This window comes from Hesperophylax consimilis, chromosome 2, assembly GCF_061612785.1.
Source record: "Hesperophylax consimilis isolate HC1 chromosome 2, BYU_Hcon_1.0, whole genome shotgun sequence".
NCBI lineage: Eukaryota > Metazoa > Arthropoda > Insecta > Trichoptera > Limnephilidae > Hesperophylax > Hesperophylax consimilis.
In genome coordinates this window covers 38321032-38344207 of record NC_142837.1, presented here as the reverse complement: position 1 = coordinate 38344207, position 23176 = coordinate 38321032, and the positions used below count along the sequence as shown (strand labels likewise).

At 33.6% G+C, this 23176-nt stretch overlaps 1 protein-coding gene across 1 annotated transcript; it reads left to right on the top strand.

Moving 5' to 3' along the window:
- The first annotated feature begins 1133 nt into the window (after positions 1–1133).
- Hacd2 (3-hydroxyacyl-CoA dehydratase 2) lies at positions 1134–22860 on the top strand. The gene is made up of 6 exons (XM_089642803.1): positions 1134–1540; positions 2200–2319; positions 3732–3852; positions 4649–4854; positions 13466–13605; positions 20868–22860. Exons 1-6 carry the CDS (start codon positions 1346–1348, stop codon positions 21187–21189), a joined length of 1104 nt encoding a protein of 367 aa, XP_089498929.1. The 5' UTR covers positions 1134–1345; the 3' UTR covers positions 21190–22860.
- The last annotated feature ends 316 nt before the right edge of the window (positions 22861–23176 follow it).

The following is a 23176-nucleotide window of genomic DNA, read 5'->3' as shown; positions in this document are numbered from 1 at the left end:
AAAAGCCCATGAGGTGGTTGATTGGTTCCTAAATAAAATTAAAATTCATAAATTTTTTCGTTTCATTTAATTGTACACATCCCGATGACGAAGGTCGTTACTTGTATGAATGTCGCTCACTTTTAAAAGTAAGTAGGTATTACATGATTTTTGACGTCTCGCAAAGTGACAGGTGACAGTCCAAGGTCGATGTTTCACAAAAATTTGCGCCGAGTTGCCAGACGTAAAATAAGTCCCCGTTAAACGTTAGGGCAAATTGCGTTATTCCACGGGCAACATCTACAATAATCATATTGACGGCGCTGCTTATGGGTTTTTTCGTTAGTTGTTAAGGTTATGCTTCGGAATAATAAAAGGGATTCGTATTATTGACAAAGGAGAAATTTTGTTAAAATAATTCTAGTGATCTCCCGATTTCTAAGAAAATCTCCCGATTTCTCCCGATTTTTAGGCGTAAATTCTCCCGATTTTGAATTTTTGAGTTCGGGAACACTGCCGTCCAGTGTTGCCAAACGTACGAGGTTCCTCGTACAAATACGAGATTTGTGGCCTTCCGTACGAGGTACGAGGAGACAATCAACCTCGTACAATTATGTACGAGATTTTGATAATACCTATGGCTATACGAACATTTTACATCACTATTATATAACAGTAAAAACTAGTGCCATCATAGTTGTACTACGTTAGTACGTGTAGCTAATTGAAGTTTTTGAAAAGAAGAAGATTTTTATTGTTAAATACCTAGTCTTTTCGTTGTTTCGTCCAATTGTTTAGCGGTGTAATAAAAGAATCGCTATGAGTGATAACAACGAAAACAATAACAATAAAGATTTTTTTTAATACCACACAAAAGGATGTTTTATTTAGTAGGAAACTTGCAATACTTTATTTCACTGAGTAAAAAGTCCTAAATCCTACCCATAAAGCGGGTTTTGTTTGCCAAGATCTTGTTTTGTTCAAGGTTTGCGAAATGTAGGGAAATTCTAGGGAAATTTCGCCTCGAAATCTGGGGAAATAATTATTTTATGCATACCATCCTTGGTACGAGGTTTGAAAGTCAAAGTACGAGATTTTTAGCTGCATCCGTACGAGGGAATTTTTTTTACGGTTGGCAACCCTGCTGCCGTCTACAGCTATCTTCCGACGCCGACTGTCAACAAAGATTTTTTTTATCATTTTTTGGTTCGCGTAATCAATAAAAATATGCCTTATCAAATACCGGAATGATTTTTCACGTCACTGTTTATCTTTAACCCTAGCCTTAAGCATAGAGCATCAACTTTCTTACTCTGTTTTTAAATAACAGTATTTTTTTAAATAGACGTATGTGTTTTCTAACACCATGTCAAGTTTAACTCCAATAATTTATTGGGCTCAAACAGCAGACGTAATAACTCTCAAAATTGACTTAAAAGATGTAAAGGAGCACCTCTCTCGGACTTTGGAGGAAGAGTTTCATTTTGCAGCCAAAGGAGTTGGAGCCCATGGACTGAGCGATTATGCGTTCAAATTAAAATTATATTCCCAAATAAACCCGGTAAGTTTAGAAGCCGGTTTTGTATAAACCTGTTTAAAACTTACATATGTTGACCACTGTATATTTTCTCTAATTCTGATCTAAACTCAACTAATGCGTAATATTTGCGGTTCTGAGTTCTGAAATTTCATTTTGTGCAACATATATCAATCATTTTGCAATGTAATATCTAATTTGGGTAGACTCATTTATCAATATTTTTGGATTTTTGAATGTATGATCACTGTTTGTATGATATTGCAGACACCATTCTTATAATAGGTCAGGGGGGATTAGCAATACAAGATATTGCAAACTTAACGGATATATTCATGTTTTAATAAACCAGTACTAGATATCATACAATAAATTCATGACAATAAAGCTTTGTTTAAGAAAAACATATTTTACAAATGAATGGTTTTAACTGATGAAGAGAAACTAAAATGATGTTGATAAAGTAATTTTTTACAATCAATACTTGATAAAATATAATTTTGTTCTGAGCACCAAGTAAAGTCTGCCTGATAATCTATTTAAACATAGTTACTTTTGAATTTAAATGTAAAATTAAGACAAAAATGTATTTGTATTTGCCCTTTGGATATGGGTATTATGGTTTGTATGAATGATTGCATAATTTAAACCGTTCTTATCTGATTTTATTTTATCTCTTGTAGGAAGCCAGTGCTCCGTCTGTCAAGTTAAGCGATTCGAAGGTGGAAGTTTGTTTGAAAAAGGAAAAATCTGCTTGGTGGCCTAGACTCATTGCACAGCCCCAGAAACCGGGCTGGCTAAAGGTATTTATATCATTTTTATTACATTGCAGTCGAATTCATTCATACATTTTTATCAACACAATATTATTATGCCGGGTGGCAATTTCAGCAAACATGCTCAAGACAATAGCACTCTATTGTTTTATACCAAATTTTGTTAAAAGCATCGAAAAGTAGTTTAGTTTTATATACAGGTTTATTTAAAGTAGAGAAAATACAAAAGATATATTTAATTAATACATTTGTATTAAAATTTAACAAAAAAACTGTAAGATAACACAGCCATTTCTTGGAAGTGATATATTTGTCACTATCTATGAGCATTATTGAGAATACTAATATTATAAGACTTATCCAAATTTGTATCTTCTTATTTGTGCTTGTTATTGTCAGTCGCTTAGGATTTTTGCAAAAACTAAATATTAATAAGAGAGAAACATTCTCGGGTTACAAATAACCTAAAGATATTTGAAAACTCTGTCAATTTAAGCAGAGGATGTTTCTTATGCAATGATGGAGGACTTAGCCAGCAGTGGAATTTGACCCACATATCGTGGGTGGGAACCAGACTCATTTGTCATCTCGGTCACTAACAGGTGGTTATTTTCGAGGTATATGAGCAGTTTGTTATTAATCACTCATTCCTATACCTTATAGAGTATGTTAGTTGTGACTATGTAGTTGGAAAGATAGAACGGCCCCCCTTAGGGATTGGGCGAACAACTGTCTTTATCCAAATATTTGGCACCACACCACTATTAATTAGGCCCTTCGTAAACAGAGATATTTTCAAGCTACGTGACTGTGACTACTTACCGATATGCTACTGTTTAAAGCTTGTTTCTGTACACGGCGCTATCCGAATCATACTAATTTTGATAATTTTTCAAGTGTAGCCGTTGAATTAATGCGATGTTAAGTGACTAGCGACCAAGACAGTAATATTGTTCTTCTTGAATGTTAATTTTGTTCTGGAAATGAATTATCCAGAATATGTTAGAAATGATTTAGCGGAGAAGAAAAGTCAATATGGTCATTCTCATGTAGTCTCTTGGCGGCGACGTACGCCCTACTATTAACATTTATTTCGTTGAATGTTCCGATCGTTTATTTAACATTTATAACTGCTCGCACGAAACTCGTGTCGTTTGAAAGTGCGAGAGTTCTTCATGTGCGAATGGCCTTAAGTAACCGTTTAAATAACACTCGGGATAATGCCATAGCACACCGCATAAGGACCAAGGAAAGTATTCTGTCAAGCCCACTGGCTTTGTCGACTTTCAATTCATTTAAGACCCGGAAAACGTATTCTCTTTGGAATCTTGATGAGTTGAGTTTTCTGTCAAAAATTTTCCAAGTAACATTAGGAGATACGATAACACATGGCTATGGCTACCTACAATATGTACAACTGTTTACATTTTACATTCCAGATCGACTTTGACAGGTGGAAATCTGAAGAAGGTGACAGTGAAGAAGAGCGTAGAGACGTGATGACAGACTATCCGGGAATGTACGATAAATTACATAAAGAAGAAATGGGGTACAGAAAAGGTAAAACATGAAAAATATAATATTATTAATTAATTTTATTTCATGAATACATACATACACGGTGTCCAAAAAGCGGGAAATTAATGAATCTACATCACATTTGGAGTTAATTTTGTTGTTTAACTTTCTTGATTTGAGCTTTCGTTTTCGAGTATATTGAGTCAGTAGTTGAAATTTTTGGTAAATATTCAGGATCGCTTAATACAATTTACAATTTTTTTTAAATAAAACCTTTTGATTAAACTTAATTACTATAAAAGACAACTAACTATTTGCATTTGGGAAATTATTAATTTTAACATTCTAATTTTTTTTTAATGTAAAATGAACATTCGCTTTCGTCATATGGGATGACAGCCAAAATAATTTCTGTTGAAGATGTTTTATTATGTTGGTATTCCTGAAACTATAAGAGTGGCTAGAAGAGATGTTATTACCGTTTAATCTGTGCAAATTAGGTAGGTATTATTTTGGCAGAACTTGGAAATAAAATAAAATTAATTAAGTCATGTTTTTTAAATAAATAAAAATATATTTAAAAGGTTAGGATATTATAGGTTAGGTTAGGTAGATATTTTCAGATTGAAAAAAGTGGGTTCTCTATGTGATGTAGATTCAACAGTTTCCCGGTTGTACTACTAGTTTCCGGACACCTTGTATTTTTCACCGGAATTCCTGATTCTATTTCATTATTTAGATTCACAAGTATTTTGTATTAATTCTAGTACAAGTTGGTTTGCAAATATATTTTATTTGTCATAATATTGTATTAAAAATGAACTATAAATTTTTTCAGAAGACTTTAAGAAGGTCTACTTGATCTTTTACAACATGTTCCAATTTGTTGGCTTCATGTACGTCCTCAACGTAATGGGAGTGCGCTACATGAAATACGGAGTGGATTCGATTGAAAGCACGTACGAACACGTTGGAAGCGCCATGAAATTCTTACAACTAATAATGTTCCTTGAAGTTATGCACCCCCTGTTTGGATACACCAGAGTAAGTTTATTATTTATTTAAACTAACTAACCAGCCGCAGGGGTATGCAGAGAAAATGGACCGCCACACAACTCTGTATTGACTCATACACCCCATACTTCATTTAAATTCATACTTTTCTGTTATCCTGACTCTTGACTTGGCCCGACTCAAGTATTTGATTCACTTGATCACGCCATGTCTTCCTCGGGCGCCCCCGACTTCACCGGTCTGCTGTCCACTGGGTTGACTTATCTAAATGGTTCTAATGATAAATTAGGTATTTATTAATATAAACAATGTATTTGTAAGCAACTACTTAGTCTAGTCTAATTTTGTTTCCAGAAGAAATGCACACTTTTAACAAATTAAAATATTAAGAAATATAAATATAAATTGACAGAATGCTATAATAATAGAACCTCCATAGAACTTTGAAATTTGATGAATTGTTAAAATTTCGTGAAAAACCTGTCCTTAAAGTTTATTTTCCTGATTAAGATTACTGTGTTAAAAATATGTAAGTTTAATATTTTCATTCACATTTATTGATTTCAAAAACGATCTAAAACTTCGCATTCCGAAACGGTTCCAACTGGCTACAATGTCATTACGACAAATAATAGTAAATCGAAAATTGCTCTTTTTAAATTGTCGTAGAACATTTATTCATCAATATAAAAAAATCCCATTTCTTTTTTCGGGAGTAAAAAAAAAACTGATAAAATATCCTATTTGATATATAATCAGTGTGGCCATAGTTATTTTTAAATCCCATTTATCCAATTTTGATGTATTGTATGTATGTTTCCCAAGAAGGGTACCCTTTATTAGACATAATACATACAGTGAATACATCGCATCGTTAAACTGATTGTTACGATAGCGGTGAGTAATTATTCATTTTGTCTATTTTAAGGGTTTCATTAATGGCATCCGGTATAAATATTCAAGGCACAATGGAAAGAATTATTATTTCTCTTTACGTTAAAAAAAAAAAATACACATATTGCCACATGATGAAAATTTAATTTGTGTTAATAAAATTATTGATCTAGGCATTATGTTCGACAGTAAACTCACCTTTGTATGTCATATTAATAATATTATCAACAAGGCCCTAAAGACTCTTGGCTTTGTTTTGAGAGCTGCAAAAGATTTCAATAATTTAGGAACATTTATTATGTTATATAAAACCCTTGTCAGATGCCAACTTGAGTATAACTCTACGTTATGGTCTCCATTTTTCAATATTCATTCAGATAACATTGAAAAAATTCAACGGAATTTTCTAAGGCTTATAAATTATAAATTGCATATTCCTATACAAAACATAAATTACAATTACCTTTTGGATAAAATGTCTCTATTGAAACTTTCAGAAAGAAGAATAAGCACAGATTTAATACTGTTACAAAGAATACTATATTTTAAAATTGACTGTCCCGAATTACTTCAATGTATCAATATCCATGTTCCCAAAAAATCATGCCGACATTTCTTACCTTTTTACTTCAATAACACCAGGACACTAGCTTACCAAAATTCTCCGATTCCGAGACTTCACAATCTCGGAAACAAATATTCTGATCTGGGTGATATATTTCATTTGAAAACTAATCAGTATAAATGTTGTGTATTCTATCACTTTTATTCTTCTAGACACAAATAGACCTATGTACCCATATAACTTCTCCGCTTTGTAATGTTTCACCTTTCTGGGTGTTTATATTTATATAATTCTTTTTTTTGTTTAAAACAATATAGAATTTTCTTCTCTCTTGGCTATGATCGTTATTTTTTTTTCTAAGGCTTTACATATGTGTTCGTAGGGTTGGAAAGTTCTTCCCCTACAACATATAAGCCTCCATGAAAATTGGACCCTTAATTTCTTTGAAAACTACAGAAAGCTACTTAAAGCTCTCTTGTACTATATATCTTTATAGACATATGTACTTAACTAATTTAATACGTTATCTACGGCCTTGAACGCAAATATTTTCGTATTTATATTGTAATTAAATTCCATCAAACGTTGTGTAAATTTTTTGATTTATGATATAGGATTTTAATTACTTTCATTTTGTGGTAACCTTGGTTCTTTTCAGGTTAGTGATTGGGTAAGGAGATTGGATTACGTCGAGATATTGCGAACGCTGGTATCATTTAACCTAACTAAAATTTTCCTGAGAATCCCTATCCCCTAATTCTAATTCCTTTAGAAACCATAAAACCTGTGGAAATTACATAACATTTAATTTAGTGTCATAGCAAACATATATAGTTAAAACAGTCGAATATAGGTTAGTACAATATTAGTTATGAAACACATGTTCTCCAAAATTCTCTCCAGTTCTGCGACGACCTGTGGGGTACATACATGTAGATTTAATTCTTGTAAGTATGGTTAGTGTTTATGATTTTGTACGAAGACGAACTCGGAAAGCAATATTGCTGTTAATAATTTGGCGCCTCCTCCTGCAATGTAACCGGGTGAACCAAGGTCGAATAAGACTTTCACACCGTCGTCAGGTGCCTCTAGTGATAGGTACTTGCGAGGCTTTCCCACACCTCCAGATCCGCAACCCTCTAGCGCTACGATCGAACCTCCCCTGGGTCCAGTACACTCCAAATTCCATCACCTCCAGATTTACGGCTACTGAAGCGAACCGGTTTCGTCTTCTGAACAATCATATACTCACGGTTGTTGTAATGACAAGTTTCCTAGGCTTGCCACCACTCCAAGAAGCGATGTGACATGACCATTCTTAGGCCTAAAACGCCAGCTGTAGGCGGGTTCACATCACCCAGTGGATTATACATTCAAATACATATATGTATACATACGTTTTTTTTTATAATTCACAATGTAACATTTTCTCACATGAAACATTGGGAACCAAGAATCTCAAATCCCAGGGTTGTGAGTCCTGAGTCCGATATCTCGATACATAAATACTAATAGGAAATACGAATAAATACGATATACTAAGTAATATATTTGTTTGTTTGTTTGACAGTTTTGGTATCGCGGTCTGACAACCACATTTTTTTTGTTTTCGTTGATGGATTTTTATAAGGAGTGACCACCCCCTCCTCTTCTGGTTGAATTTGACTGAGTTATTTGACATTGGGTGGAAATAGGCTGTACTCATACGTACAAAATTATTATGACACTTAGATTTGGCCACTTTGGATATGATCACATAACTAGTATGTGCGACTTAATTGAACCATAATTAACCGAATAGGTATCTTGAGTGAGCTATTCATCTCTGACGTACGTAGTTAGGTATTTAGGATGTTTTCTTATTGATATTATTTTGACTTCTAGCCAGTGTATAAAACACACATGAATATGCTTGCTGTGATTTGGTATGAAGGACTAGCTTTGAGAAACCTGCCCTTATCAGACACGATGTTTTATTTATTTTAGAGTTCGACTGGAATGCAGTTCGTGTAATTAACAGGACTTTGACCTATTTTAAGGTCTTATGAATTCTTTGTGGGTTATATTTGTATCTGATATCAGTTACGTAATATCTACATCAGCTGATAGTTTAGAAGGCCAATCGTACATTATCGTTTTTGGATTTTCATAGTACATGTTGGTAAATAAGGTGTACCTAATTATGAAAGGATATTTAGAAGTAGGTATTTGTTTTTAACACGAATGTGGTAATAGGTATTTGAAGTAGACATTTGTGCATGACACAAGTGTGATAATAGGTATTCGTGATATATACATCTTTATATGTGAAATGGTACAAAGTTATACCATATTATAGGTATCATATGTACCTAATTCTTGGGATAGATCTAGTTGCTGAAATATCGCAACCAGAGGCTGGACCGAATTATAACCTGTATATATAAAATATAAAATATTATAAGATTTCATTTTTTTTGATTTCTCGGCTTTCAGGAACGTTGCCGCCCATGATTTTCTCTCCCCTCTCGGCTCTCAGGAACGTTGTCTTTTGATTTCTGATTTTTTATTTTTATATTTTGATTTCTTTTGACTCACCTACCTTAATCGATCATGCAAATATATCCATTCGGGTTTACACGAAATTTGCGATCAAGGTTCCAAAATATTACCTACTTGCTGTTTAAAATGTAGTCTTAATTAAATTGATTCGTGACTACCATTTTTTTTTTCCATTTGACCGCGGCTTTAAGGTATTGATTTAGCTTTCGTAAGTGTTGATTGACGTAAGGACTGAGGTTAATATTTTCCAAAATATATCGCAAATGATTAGATATTTAATATTATTATTTATACAAAATCTAAACTAGTCATTTATTATTATTACTTTTATCTTGAAACAAAGGAGAGTGATTATTGTTATTTTTCCCGAACCACTATTTTAAGACAAAGAGGTAACATTTATTTTTAATTTTAAACTTAACTTTAAAGTATCCGATGAATCCTTTATTTTCAAATTTATTTCATTATTACTTTTTAAACAAAGAGACAATATTTATTTTTATCATTTTCACTTTTTTTTAATCCTTCCGAGTTCTCTACGTACTTATTTTAACTGAACAATAAAATCACAAAGGGATTAAATTTAATCAAATCTAATCATTGATATTACTTTTCGAACTGTCTAAATTGTGTTTCTTTTTAAGCTAAGATGTACGTATCTACTATTAATATATTTTTTTTCAAAATTGATACTAAATTATAATCTATTTTTAAATATCAATACGCGATCACGTTCACTTTAGATATCCGATAAAACACTTAAATTGAATTTAAATGATTTTCACTTTGAATGAAATGATTAGTTTAGAATTTAAATAATCTACTAAACACCTTTTTGCACTTTCCACTTTAACACTCTTAAACACTGAGTTTAGACTCTATTTTATTATAAGATTTCACTGATGGGATTTTCAAAGAGGATTTAGAAAACTGAATTTAACTTTTATTGAAAATCACTGAATATAACTCGTATTATTAACACTGTTTAATTAATTAAAACTGACTTGTTCAAATTTCACTGATGGGATTTTTTTTTCAAAGAGACTTAAAACTGAATTTAATACCTTTACTTTTCACAAAAAACCTCTAAGTCCAGGGACTTATTGAAGTGAAACTTCTTTAGGCGCGTAATGGATTTTCGGGGACGGAGTAAAACCGAGTCAGGATCGACACGAAAATGCGGGTACCCCCACCACCGCTCACCGTTCACTGTCCCTCTCTCACCATATGCGCTTGTTGAGGTGGGGGAGCCGCTCACGAACGTTCTCTCTCTTCTCTTCTTTCCTCTCTCTCAGACACCAGCGAACTGCGCCACGCCAAGCATCAGCTGCTTGGTTAGTATACTGCGTCGTGAGTGTAATACGAGTGAAATACGTAATTGATTGTGGTTCATACGGTTTGGTACAGAATTTCAGTGTTAAAAATGAGTAGTGACGAGATAGAGGTGATGAACACATCATTGTCATTGTAATTTCTTTGTAATTTTTAATTGTAATATTGTTATTTATGTAATATTGTATACTTGTGAATAAATTGAAAATTTTTGGAACTATACATTAATCGAACGTCATTCATCTATAAGAAAATATTAGAAAAAGCAAATCCATGCTTCGTCGTTGAATTATTTAACCTCTAATTTTCAAACTAACCTAAGAGAGAAAATAGAGATGATGAAATGAAAATAGAGAGAGAGGAATACTAGAAGTTTCACTTCTGTCTTGCGTAGGCTTGACACACCCACTTTTTTAATTACCTGTCTCGACGTACACACACGCGTAATTCGTACTTCCCGTCCTTTCAAGCTCCACCAAAATCCCCGAAAAAACTGTCCCGAATCCTCTCGTGCGCTTGCTTTTATACTGTCTTCAATACCAAAATGACTTAAGTCGGTTTCACCCTTCAGGCAATTAGATCATCAATCAACTCGTAAATTTGAACATATGTGCCACTAATCTTGATTATTTAAATCTGGTCACTTATTCATACGACATAATCATATCTCGGCTACGCCTCCAGATTTACTGTCTTTGTCCTCTGCAGTTGCAGGGCTGGATCAGCATCCTTTAATTGTTTTCATAGAGTTCGTCGTAAGGTTAGATGTGTTTTTCTAGCTGTGCTTAATTTCGTTTATTTTTCTGGGAATATAATCAGTCCATTACCGTACTCCCTACGCACACTTCACATTCAACGTTCCTTATCTAATTCTTTATTTTATAAAGAATTTTCCCTCTAATTTTTGTTCTTTTCGGGATTGCGCTTCATAATTCAGTCACTATTGTTCCTGTCTTAGCAGGCAAGTTCATGTTCGCACTGGATTCCCTCAATCCAATCATGTTTATTAGTGTTTACCTTTATTTCATCTTTCCTCTGATTATTATGGCACTTCAAATTCGTCTCCACGCTCCTATGATGCCGAAATCAACTTCATAATGCTGCTATTTTCGTGTATATTCCAGTTCTTGCCAATCTGTCGGTCTGTAGGCGTCCTTTCTTCCAAGGCCAAACTTTCTATTCAAATCTCGCTTGGAAAACAGAGTTCAAATGTTTTCATTTATATTTTTATGCATTAACTCAGTTTAAGCGTACAGGGTAGTACTTCTAACCACCTCAATCTTCACCCACCTTAATGTCATTAGACCCGAAATGAACATTATTTTCGCCCCTTTTCACCGTTTCGCCACTGTAAAGTAATTAAATATTAAGGCGTTACCCGTATTGCATCTTGTTCCCTCAAAATTAGCCATTAATTTTTGATTTATATGGAGTCATTATTATGAAATCTTTGTACCTCAGCCATCAATTGTAGCTAATGTGTCTGCCTGTCAATCTAATGCATTTGGTTTTAAATAAATAGTTCCATATGTCCCATGTTAATTTTTATGGCTAATTCCAGTTTAATCGTCTCTCTAATGATCGTGGATCTGGTACTGTTTATTTCAACATAAACACATGCATTTATGAATCAGGCCATTGTATCCAATCTCACCGATCCAAAACCATTGGTTCTTCGGCCGGTAGTTTCCTAGTACGATCCTCTCAAATTTGCATATCGATTACGCGTTTTTCTTGTTGATCTGTAGATGTAGTTTCCCTCCATCATTCTAAACTATAATTAAATCACTTAGTTTTGTTTTGTTTTCACCTCTCTACACAGTTTTTTCCAGGTTCTCCTGAGTCTACTCTACCCTCACGCGTTAATTTCACTTATTAAAAGTTTCTTGTTCTTTCCAGATAACAGTCTATCATACTTTATTTGATTTCGAATGACAATCAATCCTTTTTTTCCATTTGTATCAATCTCTCTTCGTTTCTTACACCGAAAGTTTATGACCAATGTTTCCCCCGTGAGAACATGTTTACCTTATAGTGCATTACCCTTCGACTCGATGTCTTCGTTCCCAGATTAATAAATAATGTAGATTTCTTCTTTATCCTGTCAAAAGCCCACTGTGATTGGCTAATTTTAGTAATAAATTTGGGTAGACACATCCTACTAGAACGCCCCCTTTTTCCAATTACAGTCTCCTGCATTTATTTCAATAAAATTCGCTAGGTGTCTCTAGTGTGATGATTTCTTCGTAATTGAGGTTTAGCTTTCATTAAATACATTTTCTTATGGAGGAAACCTATCTCATCACAGCTTCTACTATTTTGTTTTGTTGAATCTTTTAAACTCAATTATATGCGTGAGGATTCATTTTTGCCATTATGTTTACACTCTTCTTTATTGTATTAATTGTTAAGTGTTTACTCTGATACAAAATGCTTGTATTTTTTTTTAAAGAAAATCCCACTAGGGCGTGTAATAAATAAATAAATGATAGAAAAAAATATAAAAATACTGATGGATTATATTATATATAGGACGCCCGGTCATATATGACACTAAAACGCTTTAGGGGTTAAGAATGTATGTAGCGTAACAAATTATTATAAGCATTAATTACTCGCCTGAAATATCCATACAAATTGAAAATATCTCCCAAGTAAAAATAAATGCCGCCGACGGGAATTGAACGATGTCTGGTCAGGTGCTCTGGACCACTGAGCTAAGTCGGCTTATTCTCAACCCGCCAAATAATTCAATATGTACTACATAGTACTTCAATCGACAATTACTGCTTACTATATTTTTTTCACCTGTAAACAACCAAGTATATTTTTGTACGAAAGGCTTTGTTAGTGCTAAATTTCCCACTAGATGGCGTCGAGATATATTATATCTACATTTGTTGGTGAAATATTTTGACTTGTCAAAAATTTTTTTTTTTTTAATGATAAACTAATGTTTATAAGACAAGGTTTTTATGCATAGCACAAAGGATAACAAATTAAAAACCTTTCAAAAATTAAAAGTTGTCCAGAGCACCTGACCAGACATCAGAAGGTGCGGGTTCAATTCCCGTCGGCGGCATTTATTTTGACTTAATAATTAATGCTTATAATAATTTGCTATCCTTTGTGCCATGCATAAAAACCTTGTCTTGTAAACATTAGTTTATCATTAAAAAAATAATATGTAAGTAGCGTTTTTTTTACCCGCTACCCTTATCCATGGTTTTCTCGCATTCATTGCTTTTTTCAACAGGTTCCTTCTAAAACGATAGAAGTGTCACTGATGGAATTGTTTGAATGTTTCAGGGAGGAGTAGTTCAGCCATTAGTGCAGACCTGTGGCAGAGGAATCATCTTGTTTGCAATGATCGAGGGCGAGGTCCGGATGCAGAATAAACCTGTTGTGTTTTACTTGTTTGTCGTCTGGAGCTCAGTGGAAGTTGTGAGGTAACTACTTCTTTGTCACAATATTCTTACTGCCCGGAGTCGATCTATCCATCCCAGAGGCTGGATGCAAAGGAAGTGGTGGAGGAGTCAAATGAGGAGAATAGGAATAGTACCATTCCAAATGGTGGTTGTACTGGACACCTACGCCAGTGACATCGACTGTAAATGCCGGTTTCCTCTCGGGGGTACCTTGGGTAAGGATTTTCAAAGAAACACAACTTGCGAATGTCGTCGGACAACTGACTGGTTGTGCCAGTTGTTTGCATATTTATTGAGTTCAAATCAAACACGTGTTAATGTACAGTAATTACATTACTTATCTCTAAACAGGATGCATGAGAGCATTAAGGAACCAAGAAAAATAACCAAATTTTAATTACTAAGGTTAAATCCCATTTGACACATGATACGTGTCCGGTGATAAGCTTCAAAGGGGATTCGGCGTTGTTAAATGCGTGATAACAGTAAATATTCATTTCTTTAATTATTTTAATAATCATTTATGTATATCGACCTGCTGTCCGGTACAGTGGTTTCTCCTGGAATACCTTTTACATAATACGAACACACTGCTCCTGTAAACCAAGTGCCATTTTTTTTTTAAATTTTCTTTCAGTGTTTTTTTGGTTATTACAATTATTGGGTTGTTAAGACCACCAAGCTTGGCACATACCCGTGTTGTGGTGGTTGATTTTTGGTTTTGGTTGGTTTGAATCGAATGAAAATTATGTTTCAATTCAATTCTATTAACATTATGTTATTATATTACTAGCCGACGTATGCCCGGAGTTGCTCGGGGTTGTGAATGATTTGGTTTTCGAGGTTTTCAATTCTATCAAAAAAATAAACTTTTCTCTACTTTCTATAAATATAATATTGTATGTACGAGGGTGGTCTGAAAAGTTTCCGACCTAACAATGAAACAAGGTTTTTTTTCTAAGTTTTTTATTTATTTTTCTACATAGTTTTCTTGTAACTCTACACTCTTCTCCCAGCGATGCTCCCATCTCTCTAACCCATCCAAATACTCTTATTTATTTATTTATTTAATACATGTTACATTGTTTTGAAATTTACATAAAGTAGTAAAGTAGGTGAATCACCATACTAGGCGGCTGCCTGTTTCATGGTGACCAATTGAGTGTAATTACTTTGTATGAAATCTAGTGTAAACATATGAAATTAGTAACTATAGATGAAGCTAAAATTTTGGAAAAATTGTAATAAAAAGTAGAAGATAGAAATTAGAAAGGAGAAAGAAGTAAATTAGCATTAGATTGTAAAAATGTACACTCTGAGTTTTTCTTTGCAAAATAATTGTTCACAAAGGTGATTGCCTCCTCATTTGATGAAAATCTCTGTCCACCGAGCGCAGTTTTTAGATTATTTATTTATTTATTTTGTAAGAAACAAACAGCTTTTATATAATATACAGTGATAGATATAAATATACAAGTTAACTGAAGTCAAGCCACAGAAGTTTCTTATGTTAAAGTGCATTAGAAATGAAGTTTTAGTATCTTAAAATTAATTTTGTGTTAAAGGAAGGGGAGAGGAAAAGGAAAATAGGAAGAGGATAGGAGATGCTGCCGATGCATTCCATATTAATAATCGATCGTACGCATTACTTCATTTCGATATTTCTTTAGGTTATTACCAAAAATGTCAATGCTGTAAAATTTTGTATTATATTGTGCACATATACGAGGAATTGAGGAATTTTTTCGAATGTTTGTTCTACACGAGGGTAGATAAAATAAATCAGATTGTCGGGTTGATCTAGACGGAATATGAAGATTTATTAAATTGGTAAGTTCTGGTCAGTCCAGACAATTATTTAGGATTTTAAATAGTAAGATTTGATCAAAAATTAGACGACGTGTTTGGAGGGAGTTAAAATTATGAAATTTAATGGATTCGGTATAATTAGGAAACAAAAAGAAGTCAATTGGGGCTAGATCTGGTGAGTAAGGCGGATGGTCAAGCAGTTCAAACCGTAATTCGTGGATTCTTGCCATGGAAACCGCTGAGGTGTGAGACGGCGCGTTGTCTTGGTGAAATAGGATTTTCTTTTTCTGCAAATGTGGCCGTTTTCCGCAATTTCTGTCTTCAGCTTGTCAAGTAATGATGCGTAGTATGCTCCTGTTATAGTTTTTCCTTTTTGAAGATAATCAATTAAGATAACTCCATGACTATCCCAAAAAACAGTCGCCATCACTTTCCCAACCGAGAAAACAGTTTTTGCTTTTTTTTGGAGCCCCTTTGCAGTCCACTGTTTTGACTGTATTTTTGTTTCGGGCGTATAATGGTGTATCCAAATTTCATCTACAGTAAGTAATCGGCGCCAAAACTCGGATTTATTGCGCCTAAACTGTGCCAACAGAGCGTTGGGAATGTTCATTCAAACACGTTTTTGGTCTAACGTGAGCAAACGCGGCACCCAACGCGCGGACGGCTTTTTCGTGTCTAAATCTTGATTTAATATGTGACAGACACGTTCTTTGGACATTTTCATAACCTCTGCTATTTCACTCATTTTAATTCGGCGCTATTCTAACACTATTTGGTGAAGTTTAGCAATGTTATCGTCAGCAGTTGCAGTTTTTGGACGTCCCGAACGTTCATCGTCTCCCAAGCTCCTACGGCCACGTTTAAATTCAGCTGCCCAAAATTTCAGTGTGGTAAATGATGATGCTGAGTCCCCATACACAGAGTCCAACTCATTTTTGATTTGCGTAGGCGTATTGCCTTTCAAAAACAAAAATTTAATAACAGCTCGATACTCAATTTTTCCATTTTCACAAAAACACACACATCGACTCACTCAAACGACTATCATCTAAAAACTGCACGTCCAAAATGGCCGAAACTTTGGTGAGTAACTGTCGAAAGATGCACAACTATATTCACTAAATTTTATTGACGAGGGTTTATAAGGTTAATTAATTTATTTATTAAGGTTTATACCTTCCGGAAGAAACTCTCTCGTAGTTTAGAAGAACCAAGCGCACAAACAGACAGACGTGGATGGCAACTTTATTTTATACTATTTAGAGATTTGACATACTTAACTGTAATACTATAGTTCGTTATGTGGAGTGAAAACGAAATAATCAGAATTTAATGTGTTGTCCTGGTTTGAGTCAGAATTGAATTCTACTGACTACAAACTGAGTAATAGTAATACATAGTTACTTTAAGTAATTCATAAATTACATGAAAATTTACCGACAAGGTCACATTAAAAGTTGTGACTTGGTTTTGATTCCACCAAACTGCAACTGTCGGTATGTGTCACCAAATACCCTAGAATATCAATAATACTTTCTGACTCCAGTTAAATATTGACAGTATGATAAGTGGGTAGGTTAGGTTGATAGAAGTTAGTTGAGACATGTATCGAACCATGTCTCAAAGGCCCCAAACAGCTTAACTAGACTGAAGGCTTAGTTAGTTAAATTTACGACGCAGATAGCGACTTTATTTTATACCATCTAGAGATTATCAGCCAGTTATTTCACAGGACTGAAATGATAACAAAACTTTAAAAAAATATATATATATATATATTTATACATATACAGGGTGTCCGGAAACTCGTAGTACAAGCGGGAAACTGGTGAATCTACATCACATTTGGAGTCGATTTTGTAGTATATTTTTTTTTTATTTGAGCTTTCGTTATCGAGTAAATCGAGTTTGAAGTTGATTTTTTTTTTTTTTTTTTAATCAAATTCTTATAAATTATTACTGAAGATCAAAGTACTCAACTAATTAAAACTGTTTGAAAGTAAAACAAATGAAGAAACTCGGATTTGAAGCATTATTTTGAAATCACCCTTCATTTAACCCGGTGTAATCATAAAATATTTCTGCTCTGCAGGGTTAAAACATCTGTTATTCAACCCTAAACACCAGAAAAAACTTTAACCCTAAAATAGCCGAAAAATATTTTTTTTTGTTTTTTTTTTTTTTTTGAAAATGCTCAAATCAAAAAAGTTTATGTTTTTTTGGGTTCCCCATGTGGTGTAGATTCTCCAGTTTCCCGCTTGTACTACGAGTTTCCGGACACCGTGTATACAGGGTGTCCGGAAACTCGTAGTACAAGCGGGAAACTGGTGAATCTACATCACATTTGGAGTCGATTTTGTAGTATATTTTTTTTTTATTTGAGCTTTCGTTATCGAGTAAATCGAGTTTGAAGTTGATTTTTTTTTTTTTTTTTTTTTTTAATCAAATTCTTATAAATTATTACTGAAGATCAAAGTACCCAACTAATTAAAACTGTTTGAAAGTAAAACAAATGAAGAAACTCGGATTTGAAGCATTATTTTGAAATCACCCTTCATTTAACCCGGTGTAATCATAAAATATTTCTGCTCTGCAGGGTTAAAACATCTGTTATTCAACCCTAAACACCAGAAAAAACTTTAACCCTAAAATAGCCGAAAAATATTTTTTTTTGTTTTTTTTTTTTTTTTTTGAAAATGCTCAAATCAAAAAAGTTTATGTTTTTTTGGGTTCCCCATGTGGTGTAGATTCGCCAGTTTCCCGCTTGTACTACGAGTTTCCGGACACCGTGTATACAGGGTGTCCGGAAACTCGTAGTACAAGCGGGAAACTGGTGAATCTACATCACATTTGGAGTCGATTTTGTAGTATTTTTTTTTTTATTTGAGCTTTCGTTATCGAGTAAATCGAGTTTGAAGTTGATTTTTTTTTTTTTTTTTTTTTTTTTTTTTTTAATCAAATTCTTATAAATTATTACTGAAGATCAAAGTACCCAACTAATTAAAACTGTTTGAAAGTAAAACAAATGAAGAAACTCGGATTTGAAGCATTATTTTGAAATCACCCTTCATTTAACCCGGTGTAATCATAAAATATTTCTGCTCTGCAGGGTTAAAACATCTGTTATTCAACCCTAAACACCAGAAAAAACTTTAACCCTAAAATAGCCGAAAAATATTTTTTTTTGTTTTTTTTTTTTTTTTGAAAATGCTCAAATCAAAAAACTTTATGTTTTTTTGGGTTCCCCATGTGGTGTAGATTCTCTAGTTTCCCGCTTGTACTACGAGTTTCCGGACACCGTGTATAAAGAGAATGAATATTTTTGTACTAGAAAAAAAACATTAAAATGATTTGCCTTATATTATGTGTATGGATGGCAGAAAAATTTAATTGAACTCATTTGTTATTGGGTTACAGGCGTTTCGCGTGTCTATACTTCTGAAAAGATCTCATAACATTTATTGTATTTTATTTGCTTTTGATTGACAGTTTGAGGAGAACATTATTCTTTATAGCAGATTTAATGTAAATGTGTAGTTGAAAAGAAAGTGACACAGCCAATTTGAAACAAGCACCTGACGGACAAAAAGCAATTAGTAACTTTGTGGTTTTTGCCAGAATAAAAATGTCTGGCAAAATAAACTAATTGCTAGCACTTAGTAAATAAACATAAAAACCGACTATTCGTAGTTAAAATTGAAAAAGACACAAATTATAAAGATATTCTTAACCTGTGGTGTCCCAGGAAATTCCAAGCTCATTTTCCAAAGGCTCAAATTCCAAAATCAAACGTCAAGTGTCCACTTAAATTTTTTTTGTGTCGCATTTTATAAGTATATGATAACAATTCTTCCAGATTTCGGTAGTTTATACAACTGTTGTTACTAATAATATTATTTTGTACAAGAAACCTGTAAATAAATAATGCTAAAAATATAATTATTCATTATGACGTAAAAATTTTGACATTTCTTACGAAGTTAATTTTCATCACTTATCTTGGGTGAAATATTATAAAAATTACATCAAAATAATGTAGATAAAACTATATTTCTGATGATACCTCAAATCTATTATTTCCACAATCAATTTATATCAAAAATAATGAAAGAAGACGCTTTGACACTAAAAACGCGGCAAATATTTCGTTGGCATTCCACAGAAAAATTCTTTGTAAAAAATCTGAAAAGCTAGAAGTCATTCCGGTATTTGCTGCGTAAAGAACGAGAATAGCCCAAGCGATTGTGACCTTGTTCTTCATACAAATTCCTTATACATAAGGGTCAAAATCGCACATAATTTTTTTTTTTTTTTTAATTCGTAGATAATGTGCTGCACTCACATATGCGGTCCCGGGATATGACGGGTTAAACGAACACGCATCATGACATATTTTTTATATCAATACAAACTTTTTTTAAACATTAACCCCACACAGGAAGCCCTGAAGAAAATAATTTCCCTCAAGGCCTATGTCATCTTTGAGAATGCCGTGTGGAGGGTATTTTTAAAGAAAGGAAGGAGAGGAAGTTCTGGGAAGGAAAAAGGTATGAGGGGTGGGTAGGAATCTAGAGAATCGATTAAGATGGGTCGAGAGACCAGTTGGAGAGGTCAAAGAGTCTCTTCAAACCAGCCTCTCCCGATCTGGCACGCCACGCAGCTGGTGGGCAGACGCATACTAAACACACCTCACCCGATGAACCCGGCATCCTTGCTAGATCACCAAAAGTAGCGAACCACTTGGGGTAATCTATGGCAGAGGGTTATCCAATAAATGAATCTCGGGGTGGCGGTAACCAAACCCACCTCCCAAACTGTATTTTATATCAATACAAATATTGAATCTGATGTATGTACCAAACTTAAATGCTTGTTTTCTCAGAACAGAAATTTTAGAGTTAAGGCGATGCACTACGTCGTGTAATATTTTAAATTGAGCCACTATCAATAACAACCCTTACATAGATGGCGATAAGGTTTAAATTCCCGCTTAACACCATCCGCCTGTTTTCATTTATGCAAGAAAAAAACATGGCCAAAAAGTGCCTTTTATTTTATTTTGTTGATGTTCAGGCATAAATATTTAATTTTTTTTCGATCATTTTATAGATAACTTAATTTGACACATTATACAATAAAATCATAACGAAAATGGGTTTGTAAGTAGGAGATTTTGAACTTTAAAGCAGTTTTCATAGGCCTTATACATTATTTTTTTCTGGGCTTATAAAAAGACTTTTCTAAAAAATACTCAATTATTTCAAAGGCCAAGATGTATTCTACTCGCAGTATTTAATTAAATCATCTGAAACATTTCTAGGCGGCCAAATTTTCAAACCAAAAACACATGATTTTGCATTACTACGTATGGCATCGCCTTAATGTATTTGCCAGTGTACCCACGGTATTTTGTTAGGTTCTTTGTCTTTGGCCGGTTATTATTATCATTATTCTTCTTGTGTCTTTTCCAGGTATCCGTTTTACATTTCCCAGCTGTACAAGAAGGACATCTACCTGTTAACGTGGCTGCGTTACACCATTTGGATTGTGCTGTATCCTTTAGGCGCCTTATTCGAAGGCGTAATAATCCTCCGCAATATCCCTTACTTCGAAGAGACCCAGAAGTTCACCGTGTCGCTGCCAAACGATTGGAACTTTGCCTGGCACATGCCCACGGCCATGCGATTCTACCTGATGGCACTGCTTGTACCGGGACTCTATTCCATGATGAGGCACATGTACCGAATGCGTAGCATCAAGTTGGCCACGTACAAGAAGCAATCGCGGGATTGACAAAGACCAAAGTTCTTCAGGATCAAGTGGGACAACTTCCTCGTGTGCTGTTTGACCCTCATCCTGGGGATTCCGTCATTGTACTCCTACATTTTCGGAGAAAACAACGGGGAATAAACATTTTTTATTGTGTTGTGTTGATTGATTTTATATATTTTTTTGTTTTATTTTTATACTTAAAAGAATTCACCATCTGCTTTTTCATAGATGGCACTAATTTAATTATTTTAGGAAAACGTGTTTTTTTCTAAAATAATTAAATTAGTGCCATCTATGAAAGAGCAGATTATGAATTCTTTTAAGTACACCCTTAAAACATGCTTTTCCTAATTCTATTAGGAACTTACGAAGAGTAACTAACAAAGTAACAACACTGCTGTGATTGTATTTTGTTGATTGGTTTTAAATGCGTATATTTTTTAATTTGTCCTTTTCCTAAGTCCATTAGGAACCAGTGAAGAGGAGCCGATATGCAGTCATAATAATAAACGCATGCTCGCAGGATTCATTTGTTCGTAGAGGCTGTTTTTCAATTGATCAAGGCAGCATTTTGACCATTTATTTTAATACTAGCTGTACCCCACCACGCGTTGCTGTAACTCGGTCTGTCCTGTGCACATAGATAATTTAAAAAATAGTGCATGTTTCTTTTAAGTCCAACAGATGGCCCTATTTAAAAAAACACGTTTTTACCTGTCACAGGTGACATCTGTATATTAAAGGTATATAATGTTGTGTAAAAATTTCAAAGCAATCGGTGAAAAACCTTCGGAGATTTAAGATTTTGAACAAACAAACTTTAACATTTTTATTTATGTAGATTTTTTATTTAAATTTATTTATTTACTATAACATACAAGAAAATTATTTAAATTAACATAATAAGAGCATATTTCAAATTTTTACCTTTACTAGAGTCTAAAGCTCGTGTGTAAATATGAATACTGTAAAAACTTTCCAACTGCTCCTCACTGTTCTGCGAAACCTTTGCATCCCTGTTTGTGGTACGTTGTGAAGCTGAAAAGAGTGGTACAAAGGAAGATTGGGAATATTCACTTTTCAATAGGAATATGTTCAGTTTTCACAATTTATTTTACATTCTACTCTATTGACCACTGCCCCTGCATGCTCAGATTATATATGGCTGTATAAAATTTGCAAAGTTGCAAAAGTTATTTGTGATTTTTAACAGTGATGCGAGTTTGTCAAAAATTCAGAATTTATTGCTTGCATTTAACATATTCTGAGAATTTTTTGAGTAGGTACCCAAATATTGGGTAATTTATTTACTATGTAATAGCAACACTACTTACGAGTTTTACTAGTCTTGCCGCTGAATGGAAATAATAATCCTAGTAAATTGGTACTTACCTGTTACCAAATATATTATGTATGTTTCTTACAGCAATAGTAATTTTTTTTAGAGATGTCCTGTTCTTTCTTTAAATATTGACCACCAAATTAGTTTTTAGTATTTCTTCCTATTTTAATAATAATTCAAAGAGATTATAATATGGTAAACTAAAATTCTTAACTAATCTTATAGGACAGCCATTTTAAATGATCTAAAATCAATGTAGATTGAAATATTATATGTAGATCCCTTTTTATTAATATTATTATGTACTAAGAACAAAGCTACTAGAGTGCAGTCCATTTTTCCAAGCTATTTATGACATAACATATTTAAGTATTTATACATTTCTAAGATAAGATGGTATTGAATCTAAATAAAAATATGTACAATAAATCATTTCATCTGAGTTTCATTTAAATATTTAAGTAATGGTACTTACAATTCATATCATTGAACACATCTTCAGTGCTTTGAACGTTGAGTTACTACGCCCGGTGTCACCCGAACTTGAATGAGAGACTACGAATTATCACCGACTCCGCGGGATTACAACAGCGCCTTGGTCTTGTGATATCATCCCTGCCTGCGCTTCCCACGCACCTAGGCCCTGCGACATCTTTGCTGGTCTGC